The 13419-nt window shown below is 39.7% G+C and overlaps 1 protein-coding gene across 7 annotated transcripts in view; it reads left to right on the top strand.

Moving 5' to 3' along the window:
- The window catches only part of PDE4D (phosphodiesterase 4D, cAMP-specific), a 2172274-nt gene that overhangs the window by 1880403 nt on the left and 278452 nt on the right, over positions 1-13419 (top strand). For all 7 annotated transcript variants that reach the window (XM_006876166.1, XM_006876165.1, XM_006876167.1 and 4 more), the window contains one exon: positions 6496-6532. In XM_006876166.1, coding sequence (XP_006876228.1) covers positions 6496-6532 — 37 coding nt within the window. The remainder of the gene's footprint in view (positions 1-6495; positions 6533-13419) is intronic.

Below are 13419 nucleotides of genomic sequence, written 5' to 3'. Positions count from 1 at the left end.
GATTCTGGATGGGGTTCTGGATTCCACCTATGGTCTTATGCAATGTAAAGGTTCCACAGGAAGCCTCTTTCACTGGGCAACTTCTAGACCCCTTTAAGGTATTCCAATCAGTTGTAGGCTAAAGTATGTCTTGTGTTTTTTGAGATAAGGTGTAAAGAATGATATTGCTAAATCACCCATACTAAATCTGTGCAGTATAGAATATGTACTAGATATGCCATTACAGTTAGGGAGAAAGGAAGCCTTCAACCAGACCCATGTGTTATGAAAAAAACAAGCCAGATACTGGGTTCTGATATCATATTGCTGGTCCTTTGTGGTTTGATTCAGGTCGGATTCATTGAAGAAGCATTCTCAGTTGTTCAGTCTGCCGAATGCAACTTATACTTCTAGGCTTTGTGTTCAGCTTCCTGTTAATTGCCTTGACACTTTGGACTTTTTCCCAATCTTGTATTTTAGGTTGAATTATGCCCCTCAAAAAAATATGCTGAAGTCATGACTCCCAGCACCTGTGAATTTGACCTAATTTAGAAATAGGGTCTTTGTAGATACCATCAAGTTAAGCTGAGGTCATTTGGGTGGGCTCGAAATTAATATGACTAATGTACTTATGTAGTCCTGGTATGGTGCTGTGGGTTAATAATCTGGACAGTAAAGTTGGTTTGAACTACAAGGTCGGTGGTTCAAACTCACAAGCCCCTCCTTGGGAACCCTATACAGGGTCACTGTGGGTGATAATTGACTCTAAGGCACACAACAACAACAACAACAACAAATGTCCTTATATGATGGCAGTTGAATGAAGACAGAGATAGTGATTGGAATTATGCTGTACAAACCAAAGAATGCCAAGGACTGCAGGCAACCACCAGCAGTTAGATTAGGCAAAAGAGAAAAGCCGATCCTAGAGCCTTCAGAGAGCATAGCAGTCTGGCACCTTGATTTCAGGTTGCTGCTCTCTGAAACTGAGAGACAAATGCAGTGCTGTTTTTTCAAGCTGTACAGTTTGTGGTAAGTTTTTATGGTAGTCCTTGGAAAGAGTCAAGACAAATTTGCTGTAATTGAATACTGGACAGTAGTGTCTAAACAGATGTCAGGCTTCAGTTCCCACAACCCTCTCACCAGATTCAGACCCATTAGAAGTAGAAAGAGAGAACAAACATTCTCGTCTCTGGAAATGTAGGAGGCTGCCATGTGGCAGGAAACCATGTAAGCGTTTCTGTGAAAGACATTGTCTCCTAGTAAATGTCACAATTCCAACCCCAAGACCTTTGGCTTATTGTTTCACTTCCAGGGAGAATATGATTGCATACGGCCCTCAAGTTTCCATATCTTAGAATGTATTCCTCGTTTAGTACTGAAAGAGCTACAGATTGAATTTATTATAACCATGAAAGCCTGGGTTTTGTCTGTTTGGCACGTTATTTTTTACAAGCATTCTAATTTATATATTATCTAAAAGTCCCTGTTGTGTGTTTTTTTTTTTTTTAGTTCAGTAAATTAATAAAGCTAGCTCAGTCTCCTCCAAAGCCTCTTCATAAGATTTCTCTTCTCTACTAAGCTTAGAAAGGAGCTCTGGTAGCATAGTGGTTACGAATCGGGCTGCAACTCTCAGGGTCAGCAGTTTGAAACTACCAGCTGTTCCATGGGAGAAAGATGAGACTTTCTGCGCCTGTAAAGATTTACAGCCTTGGAAATGCTGTACAGGTTTGCTGTGATTTGGAACCAACTCCATGGCACATAACCACCACCACCACCACCACCACCACCACTAGGTTTAGAATCACTCACACAATTCTCTATACTGAGTTCATTTAACATCTCAAAAATGGGTATTCCCTCTCTACATTGAGTTCCTTAGAACCATACATTATATATGTTACATACACAGGAAACATTGCATAATTCATGAATCAGTAAAAAAAAAAAAATAATGTGGTTTAGAAATATGTTTATATCCCCTTTATATCTGACAGAAGTCTGGTGGTACAGTGGCTAAGTGCTTGGCTGCTAACTGAAAGGTTGGAGGTACTTTGCTGGAGAAAGATCTGCTGATAAAGATTACAGTCTTGAAAACCCTCTAGGGCAGTTCTGCTCGGTCATTTGGGTCATTATGAGTAAAAATCAAGGTGATGGCACTGAACAGCAATAAAAACTATATCTGACTTTTTCTGCTCAAGCTTTAGGATTCAGCTCATCTTCATGTCTTCTGGGAGGCCCCTTCTCATGAGAGTGGACACTGCTGGACACTAGCTTATGGGAGGGAGCTTCCAAAACTTTGTGGAACACAGAAGATAATGGAACTTTCCCACGAACTTTTAGAAGCTCCGTCCTTTGCCCTTCCATAGCTTCTTTATAACTCTATAAAAGCACTTGTCTTGCTTGTTACATTGAAATTCTCTATTTCTTTTTCTATTTTTCCTGCTCGTCAGTAAGGAGGGACAGGAAGCCCATCTTAATTGTTATTCTATCTTCTGAGCTCAGTAATAGTGAGTGGTAGTGATGAGCTTCTTCAGCATTTGGTACTGGAACCGAATGACAGGGCAGCCCATTTAGCTGACTAGTAAGAAGTCTGAAACCCAAACTCACTTTTGTGGATATATCCAGGTTTGCTGCATTGAAACTTTAAGTGAGTCTGATGATGCAGCCAGGAAAAAAATGTAGGCATAATTAGTATATATCAGTGTGTACAAGACAAAACAAAACCAAAAACCTTTTAAGTCATTAGGATGCACCCTTCCATGCCAATTTTCTGCTCATCCTGACTACAGAGGTTGAAAAGGGTACCAACCTACACTTCTGGAGTCTTCTAACAAGGACTAGGTTTCTTACTCTTCTAAACTTTTGATGTGTCTACAGAGAAACCAAGGAGGCACCAGAAAGTCCCCCTGACTTGCACCTTCCTGTGTTCTGAATCTCCCAGTCCTCCTGTGCATTATTGTCCAGCGGAGGAAACAGTAAACCGAAGTGAAAATTGTAGGGGTGGTGGTGTGTTGTGGAGTCAGTTCCAACTCATAGCCACCCTGCTTAGGGTTTCCAAGGCTGGAAAACTTTACAGGAGCAGAAAGCCTCATCTTTCTCTTGCAAAACAGCTGGTAGTTTCAAACTGCTGACCTTGAGGCTATCAGCCCAACTTATAACCACTGTGCTACCGCTACTAGTCAATTGAAAGCACCATTGTTGGCATTAATCAAACCTGGACTAGCTTCTGTCACTTGGTACACACATGACGTGGAAGCATTGTCTGACTTCTCTGTCTTCACAAGGGGGGAGCAAAACCAAATTCAGAACTAGGCCAAAGCTGATTCTTAAGAAACAATCAGACATGCATCCAACCAACCGCCTTTATTCCAGCACCGGCCATGCCTCCCACAGTAGTCTTACTTCTCTGCTGAGTTTGATAATCCATTGCAATGGCAATATAGAACTCACAGACAATAAATACTCATGATGGTGTGGTTTGTTAAGAAAATGAACAGGGTACAATCTTGGATGGGAGAAAACTCAGGATGCAGCCATTCGCCAATTAGGAGTGTGTCTTCTGTGCCATACTGCAGGCATGCCTAGCTCTTGTTCTCTGTGTCTCTGCACTGCTCAGATAAGTGTTACAAAACTTCCCAAGTTCTATTTGTAAATGTCCAAAGGGTACATTCTTTAAGCCAGCCTCCTGCCCATAGGCACCCAGCTTTGCTCCATGCATGGTTCGGGAAACCCACAGTTGGTCTGTCTCTCCATATCACTGCTTCTGCTGTTGCCAATTTCCTGGGCGGGGAACCTGCTAATGGTTCTTTCTTGATGGTCCTGGAGCATCTGTTCTTGCTTCTGAAATGACTTCTTTGAAACCTCACTGTATGGCAGAACTAACCAATCCCCACACTGGAGTCTCATACACCCTACTTTCATATTCACACCCAGTTATTTGGCAGCAGTTACAAGGGCCATTACTAGAAGAGATATATTAAGTAAATCCACAGTAGTCTTACTTCTCTGCTGAGTTTGATAATCCATTGCAGATTGTACCACTTGTTCTACACTATTGTGTGCTGCACTATACATAAATATAGTGTAGTTAGCAGGGTTGACCAGACAACCTCAAGTGGGAAGTGAAAAAGGGTTGGAATAAGGGCTCTATTACCTGGCTAAAATTCTAGTCCTATTCAAAGGGAGCGTTGCTCAGTAGGCTCACTAATAACCTGATCCTAAAATTCCTATAGAAATGAAAGAAACCCAAAGTAGACAAAACAAACAAGCAACAGCAAAAAAAAAAAAGTGAAATAAAAAAGAAAAATCTACTGACAGGAGTAAGGAAAAGAAATTTAAGGGGGTAAGGAAAATGAAACAATGGAAGATAAAAAAGCAAGAAAAAAATATAATAAGCCAAAGTAGGAAAGTGATAAAGAAAAATAAAGAGACAGGAGACAAATAAGGAAAAATCAAGAGGATATAAAAAAGGAGAAGGGAAAAAAGAGAAACAGAAGAAAAGAAAAATGGAAAGCAGAGAAAGAAAGGATTAAAACAAATGAATGGAAAGTGTTGAATAAGGAGAAAAACAAAAGAAAAAAAACCAAAAGGAAAACACTAGGCCAGGGGCCAGACCCAGAAAGAAGAATTAAAAACTGGGTGAGGGGGCACCGGGGCACCCTGCCATTCAAAGAATTCTTGAGTTGGGAGACGAGGGCTGAAATGGTGTGTGCTTGGCCAACCTAGAAAGAGTTCCTATAGGTCTTGGTGTTGTCCGTAGGGCACCCAATCCGAAGTAGTTCATGCAGGCTCTCCAGAAACTCTTTTAGGCCCAGAGGTAAGTTGTGAGCAGAGTTCTTGCTAGTATAGGGCTAGCTGGGGGCTGGCTCTGCATGTGCTGCAGATCTGGAGAAGCAGAGTTCACTTGTCTCCAGGTCCTACTTACAATGGTGTGGCTCGAACCTCTGACAGAACAAGGATTGTATAGTGAGTGGGTGTATAGGATGCCTCTCTGGCCACTAGGGGAGTATGTGCATCTGTGTCATCAGCATCCAATGTTGCTCCCAAAAGTTTAAGATGGCTGAGCCAAGTCAGGCCATCCTACAGTTCAAAGTTTATTCAATTAGCTTCTCTAGCCTTTCATCTGAAGCTCAGAGTTCCAGGATTATCGGTTATATCTGTTTCATTTCGTCTTTGGTATCTTTGTTATATAGGGTCAATTATAGCCTTTATACTTAGTCTGCCATCTTACCAGAAATCTAGGTCTTTTATTTATTTATTTATTTATTTATTTATTTATTTATTTATTTATTTATTTATTTATTTATTTATTTATTTATTTTTTTGCTATGTTCATCGTTTTTATTTTCAAGATCTTTGCAGGATGACAAATACAACTGGTCTCCCTCTAAAAATGGGATCCTGAAACAAGCAGGGGTTAAAAGTTTCCTGTCAAGTGTGTTTGAGCCTTTTTTCCCCCACATTTTTGTATTCAAGGTCTCTGTGTGATTTGAGTGTGGCCATATCATAACTGGTCTGACTATTGGTCACAGTTCATTTACTGACATCTGTCTTCTCTTTGTACTGTAGTCTATTTTGTGAGTACTCATTTAGGTCACTTGGGGCCTTTTCAAATTGTTTATGTGTGAACTAAGGGTTCAGTTGCAGGGTACTTTGGGTCATGTCTCGAAGGCTTCTGTGTAGAATAACTACATTCACATTTGATGAAAGAGCTTTGACTAGCTACATCAAGAAATATCCCAGAAAGACTTTAGAAATCCTACTCATGAATTAGCCAAGCTAAGAAACCTCACAAAAGAACTCTTGGGCTCCAAGAATCTCTGTCTCTCCAAGTAGAAGTTTCCTCAGTTTTCCTTGCCTCCCCCTGTCCCTCAGAGGCATGTCATGCTGACACCTTGCTCCTGCATCCTCTGACATGTGTAGCTGAGGTTACTGCAGCAACAGCATACATGAGGTAACGTTCCCCGGTAATGACAGTGGCCGGGACATGAGTCAGGTGAAAAGTTTCACTGGTTTTTATTAGTGTATGATGCAGTCTGAGGCCATCTATAGTTCCTTGTCTGTCCAAAACATGATGCTAATGTTTGTCCAAAACTTGATGCTCATCACCTTCAAATGTTAGCTGGTTCAGGGCCTCTCCCTGAAGCTACTGCTGTTGCTACTTTTTCCATAGAACTCCTTACTAATACCTACATTAAGAGACCAAAAGCAGCTCAGGTCATATGCCTTGACCTCAGTTTCTGCTCTTGTATTAGCCTGTGCACTTAATTAGCAACAGTAACCTTAACTAATTGTCAAGAAGGCCCTTTTTACCCAGGGGACTGGACAGTGTTTAGCATCTGCCTCCTAGAAGATGTCTATTTTACTCAGTGGCTATGTGCTGAAGACTAAGGTTGGAATTATTGTAATGCTGTATGAAAATGTATTTAAGTGGAACTTACCATTTAATAATGATCAAAGGCAGTCATAGAGTTATTGGCAACTTCTAATACCAGGATTTGGTTTATTTTTCAGACACGGAGATGACTTGATTGTGACTCCATTTGCTCAGGTAAGCACCACTTGGTGAATGAGTGGGTTTCCTACAGATCTAAAAGTTACTTTGGGAGTTTAGTTTCTGGTTCTTGATTTGATTTTAGATTAAACACAAGTACAGGTATGAATTTAATGGTTTGTTCAAGTAATGCAAAAACATTGCTTGGTTATGTGCCTAGCTTATATTGTTCTGTTTTGATAAATCCTCAAATCAGTATCACGTGATTGATTTAAATGGGACTATATTTTCTTAAGTGATTTTAAGCATTAGAAGCAGAAGGTTCTACATAGTTAAATTGCACCTACTATACTTGTTTTGGTGTTTGAAATTCAATAGCCCACTTTGGCCTGACACTTTATTTATCTCCTTTTACGTATGTCTGTGAGCAAAGAGTCTTCTGTGGGATATGCTTATGCTTATTTGTTCCTGACTAGATATATAAATCATGAAAATATTTTAACCACATGGCTAACATCTAAGAAGTTGATAAGATGTTTTAAAGTATTTTGAAATATAAGTATTGTCTTATAAAGTGAAGGATTTTTAATTGATTACTATTAAGAAGGTTTAATTTTATATATAAGACCCAACACTGTGTGAACAGATAAAATCAGTCAAAATAATATGAATAGTAACCATCACCAAATGTAGAAGTGATCTTCCTAATTTGAGTTTGTTCAAATATCTAGTCTTACTCCTAAATCCAATCTCGAGATGTTGATTTAAGAAAAAATATACCTAAGTATATAGTAAAAAATGAAAAGTATATTTTGTATATGATAACTTATTTACTGAATTCTAAAAAGCCCTGCTTTCATCAACTCAGTTCCAGCTCAGCAACCCTATTGTTATTGTTGTTGTTAAGCGCCATGAAGTTGGCGCCAACTCATAGCTACTCTGCACAGGGTTTCTAAGGAGTGGCTGGTGGGTTTGAGTGGCTTAGGATTTCCGAGGAGTGGCTAGTGAGTTTGTGGTTAGCAGTCCAGTGCTTATCCTACAGCGCCAAAGACCTCCATACAGTTTCTGGGACTATAAATGTTTTCAGAAGCCTACTGTCTCATCTTTCTCCTGTGGGCCTCCTGGTGGGTTCAAACTGCTGACCTTTCAGTTAGCAGTCCAATGCTTAATCCACTGTACCACCAGGGCTCCATACTTACTTGAAGTAGTATTTGTGAATCTTCCACAAATAGATTAATAAATTCAACTGGGCCTCTGACATCAGTGCTCTTAAATTCTATAGAAATCTAGACTTCTATATAATTAGAGAGTTTCTGTAGTAAAAGCTCCCCAAAAACTCATTGAATTTTGCTATACTGAAGGAAAATATATAAAATATCATTTAGTCTATGTTAGTAAGCTGTTTTATAATTAATATGTGTACTTAGCAGGCTTGAAATACGAACTTTGACTATAAACCAACTCAGATACCTGAAAATAATCCTGTAATGGATTTAGAAGATTTTGTGTAAGTGCCTCCTCACACCTTGTTCAGAGGGTGGTCATTGTCCCACAGCCTAGAGATTTTCTTTTTTAGTGACTTCATCAGTCTTCACAAATGACCCCTTTACTAGGGCATACTACATGGTGCTCTGGTAGCATAGTGGTTATGAATCGGGCTGCTTATCTCAAGGTCAGCAGTTAGAAACTACTAACTGTTCCGCGGGAGAAAGATGAGGCTTTCTGCTCCCGTAAAGATTTACAGCCCTGGAAACCCTGTGTAGGGTCGCTATGGGTCAGAACCGACTCGACGGCACTTAACAACAACAACAACTACATGGAAAACTGTATGATAATTAAAATAACAAAACAAAAACAGAGCACAAACACAAAAATCTATTAAAGCCTGAACAAATTTCTCAGTAACAAAGTATATTTGAGGAAACAGAACGAAGGCACAGCTAAAGTCAGTCTGTTACTTCCTATTAGGCACTTGGGAAGAAATATTTTGTTGATACCTAAGACCCCCAGTAAGATGGATTGCCTAAATGTCAGCATCAATGGGCTCAAGTGTGACAACAATTGTGAGACTGTCCCAGGACCGGGCAGTGTTTTGTTCTGTTGTGCACATGGTTGTTATGAGTTGGTGCTGACTTGATGGTACCCAGCAACAACGAGAACCCCCAATGTAGCAAGATTTTCAATATAAGATAGGGCTTGCCATTTAATACTATACATTATAATCCTAAAAATCTAAGATGTTCCTGTCAAATGAAAACAAATCATGCCAATAACAATATTTGTCCTGACAAACCATAGGTTGCAAACTAGGCAAAATAATTTTCCCCTTTCCCCAGCATACTTTGGGGTTTGGAATTCCACACTATATTCGTCATCTGGTAAAGAAAAGAAAATACACTACTCTCAAGAAAATTTCTCGTGAGTAGAAATGTCCAAATAACTACTATTGACGCTTTCTTTTCTATTCTTTTAGGTTCTTTCTTTTTCTGTATTTTCTTTTGTGTAGTTCTTAAAGATAGCCTTCTACAGCTTTAAGAGGTCATAGAACTTCTGTCAAACCCATCTTGTCTTCTATTCCTTCCTTAGAACCCATTTCTTTATACATAAGTACATCGCCAAAACATAAAAGAACCCTTCCCTGTTCTTTCTCTATCGTACTTTCCCTGTGAAGCTAAGAGAATAAAATTCTAAATTATCTTATCATTTATATTTGTATCCACTTGTGTGCATACAAGGAGACATCCCACTTTGCTTTCCAGGGTTGCAATCTAAAACATCTTGGAGAAGCGTAATCCTCAGAAAAGATTCTGCAATATCCCTCCATGTTCTGTTCTGAAGTTTGTAACATTTGCAGGATTAGAAGTTCCTGTTGATATTTAACAGTGCTGTGGGATAAAGTGCTGGACCAAAAAGTCAGATTGAACCATAGATTGGCAGTTCATACTCACCAGGCGGTCCATGGAAACCCTATATACAGGGTTGCTATGAGCTGGTACCTACTCAACAGGAGTACAGTGTGGTGATGTAGGATAATGCTCTGGACATCGAGGTTAGTTTGAGCTGCAAGGAACCTACTTGATGCCACCTAACAACAACAGACCATTTAGTGTTCAGAATCCCGTCAGTTCCCATAAAAAGTGACAGCTTTAATATTTAGTTTATTTCCATTTTGAAATACTCTGCCAGTATTGGTAATCTTTTGGTGCCGGTGTTCCTTAGGCACGGAGGCTAGAGGAAATCCACTTGTGTGCTACAACATGACACCTGGCAACTGGAATTTTCCTCTATTGAGTGAATCTGGCCCAAGTTCATAGGGTCTAGGAGCAGACTCGGGAGACTGTGGTGATGTTTGTTATGTGCTATTCATAGCCCCCCTGTATAGGGTTTCCAAGGTTGTAAATCTTTATGGGACAGAAAGCCTCATCTTTTTCCCATGAAGTGACTGGGAGATTCGAACTACTGACCTTATGGTTAGCAGCCCAGCTCATAATCCATTCTGCTTCCAGGGTTTCTTGTAAATCTCTAAGTAAACTGGCATTCTTATCTGGAAACGCCTTGTAGACACTTGGTAAACTCTAAACAAACCGGAATTCTCAACTGGTGATATGTAAAATTAAAAGACAAGGGACAAAGAAGAGTCCTGGATTCCTGCTGAGATCTTCATGTCATTCAGGCTGATGATATTAGCTCAATTTGAAAATATAGAGTAGCTACACCCAAGTCGCTATGGGTCGGAACCGACTCGACGGCACTTACCAACAACAACAACAACACCCAAGTTATTTTAGTGTTCCTCTTACCAAGTTCTATTTTTTTTTTTTTGGGGGGGGGGGGCGGCAGTGTTACTAGAGGATGTTCATTCTATTGTCTAGAACATTACCAGTATTTCTACTGTTCTAATGTGTCTCTCCCCAACTTCATCCAGCAGTAGGGATCACAGGCCCTCAGGACCATCCCCATCATTGGTGTCTTCACCAGGCCCTCTCTGCCTGCTTATGACAAAAATAGTCATCACATTTTCCTTCAGCGTTTTAGCTTGTCTTTATACTTTACTAAAATTGCAGCTACCATCTTCTAGGTGTCTAAGTACTTTTTAGGTCAAACCATCTATAATTGTCTATTTTGAATGTCTTTTGACCTACAAAATCAGCAATTTCATGTGATTTAACAAAAATGCAACTTGGAAGGAGCTTTTTCTGCTCCCAAAATGAGTGACCTCTCTAGTAAACAATTACAATTTGACTTCCAATTTTTCTAGAAAAAAACCCTAAGGAAGGCGTTTTGTTATTGTTGGCTAAGCAATTTGGCAGATCATGGTCTGTGTGTTGGTGCCATCTACTGGCATAATGTGTCATGAAATGAAAAACACAAGCTTGGAAGTCATTTTTTATAAGCAGTTTTTATTGGGGACGTTTTTGTGTGTGAAAATTATGCATAAGAAAACACATGGCAGTCCATCAACGTCCACATAATTCATTGATGGTGATTACAGTCTTCAGTTTGTGCAACCATTTTCTGTTTCCTTTTCCAAAGATTCCACTACCAATAATATTTTGTGATTGTTGTTAAGTGCTGTTGAGTCCTTGCCAACCCATAGAGACCCTGCATAGGATTTTCGAGGAGCGACTGGTGAGCTTGAATTTATAATCTTACAATTCAAACCGACTTTGCAGTCCAGTGCATTAATTCACAGCATCACTCCAGTAACATAAACTGCCATAACGTCCTCTGTGTTATTGTGATCATTGGGTGCCATTGAATTGATTCCGACTCATAGAGACAGTGTAGAATGGTGGCAGAGTAGAATTGCCCCCATAGGGTTTTCTTGGCGTCCTGGTGTGGTGCTATAGGATAAGCACTGAACTGCTGACTGCAAGGTTGGCAGTTCAAAACTACCATCCACTGATTCAATGGCACACAACATGGAATTAGATCACCATGTCCACCTGTCAGGTTTTTAACATTGTTTCCATGTTTTTCCAAAGCCATCTGCCTTTGAAATCTATTCAGGACAGCATGAATACATGAGGAAAAGTTATGAAGTATAGCTACTAGAGGTTACAGTTCACAGATGTATGGGTTTATTCCGAACAAATCCTGTTTAAACATGTCTCTGTGATTGTGATTGGTAGATCACCACAGACAAGTTCTCTCTTAGTCTCATTAGAGTGTCGTCAAAAAGAAAAAAAAAAAAAAAGTCCAAGCAAAGCAGTGGCTTCTGAGGGTATCATCTGAGTCAGTTAAATGCAAAATATAGAGTCAGCTCAAAAAGTTATGGCAACTGATTTTGTCAACTCTCAAGGAGTTCTTTCCATAGAGTTTCTTTTTTTTTTTTTAATATTTTATTGTGAATTATGTGATAGTTTACAGGGAAGAACATTAGTTTTGCATTCATTCTATCATATATTGTCTCATTGCCATGGTTACAATCCCCTCCATGCAATCCTTCCCCGTACCCCCAGGTCTTCAGCACACAGTCGCTCTCCCTCTCTGGATCTAAAGTCTCCAGCTGCTCCATCGCTCCACGTCATCATCTCTGGCTCCATTTCAGGCATCACTGCTTCTCTGGGTAGGGTCCTGCTCTCTGCTCTTCTCCCTTGATGGTCCTAGGGACCTCCACTCCTAGACTGAAAAGTTGATCACTCCCCTCCTTGCTATAAGCACACAGGATGAACATGGGGGCTTTATTAGGAAGAAGTTTGAAGACAATGGAAAACTGCATTGGTTAGAAAAAAGTTTTCACCTAGAAATGTTTTCCCTTCATGACAATGCACTTGCTCATTCTTCAAGAGTTGTTGTTGTTGTTAAGTGCTGTAGAGTCAGTACTGACCCATAGCGACCCTATATGGGGTTTCCAAGGAGCAGCTGGTGAGCTTGAACAACTGACTTTGCAATTCAAATGGCTTTGCATTCTGGCGCAGTAACCCACAGCGCCACACCAGGTCTTCAAGAGTAGTAGTAAGGATTAGCCTATGAAAATTTCATTGGACATCAACCGTACAGCTCTGGTGTTACTCGTCCCTTTAGACTTCTTTTTGTTCCCCAAACTCAAAGAACATTTAAAAGGAACACATTTGAGCCATTCAAGGATGCCAAAATAGCCATTTTGATGTGGTGGAAATCAAGCACAAAATTCTTCGAGAATGGGTTAGAGAGATGGAAACACCACCTGTAGAGGTATAAACCCTATGTTGAAAAACAATAGCTTTGCAATTTGATATTTTTGTTTCAAAAAGATTTCTATGACTTTGCAGCAATATTTTTTTTACTTACCCTCATAGGAGGGGACTTCATAAAATTCCAAAAATTTCCAAAAAATGGAATTTTCCCATGAGCATTGTGAAGCCTCATAACATATTTATTTTGTGTTCATTTGTATAGCTGTTTAAGAAAGCCCGTTTGCCTACCATTTTCAACAAAATCCAATTTTTTAATAATGGTTACACATACCTAAGAAAGTCTATGAAGAAGCAAATACTGTTGAATGATGATGCATTGGGGGGATTGTAATCATTGCAATTAAAGGAAATACGAAAGGATGAGTGCAAAACTCAAGTCACTCAAGTCACAATAAAACCTTTTTTTTTAAAAAAAAGAAAGAAAGTCTGTGAGGCATGTGTTTAACTAACACTTAATCATTCCCTAGTGTAGCTTGGTGGATTACAAATTGGGCAGCTAACCACAAGGTCAGCAGTTCAAATCTACCAGTTACTACAAGGTAAAAGGATAAGGTTTTCTGTTCATGTAAAGATCAACAGCCTGGGAAACTGTGAGTTTGGATTGCTGTGAGTTGGAACCAACTCCATGGCACACCACCACCATCACTAAGGAAGGACTAGTCCAGGAAACACAAAAGTTAAGAATTAAGCTGCTGCTCATATGATCCAAAAGTAAATAGACAAAGGTTCACAAAACAGACTAAATGCTTTAGAGAAAGGAAGATC

The sequence above is a fragment of the Chrysochloris asiatica genome, unplaced genomic scaffold, assembly GCF_000296735.1.
Source record: "Chrysochloris asiatica unplaced genomic scaffold, ChrAsi1.0 scaffold00360, whole genome shotgun sequence".
NCBI classification, from domain to species: Eukaryota; Metazoa; Chordata; class Mammalia; order Afrosoricida; family Chrysochloridae; genus Chrysochloris; species Chrysochloris asiatica.
The sequence above is the reverse complement of the archived record's forward strand: the minus strand, read 5'-3'. Positions and strand labels throughout refer to the sequence as shown.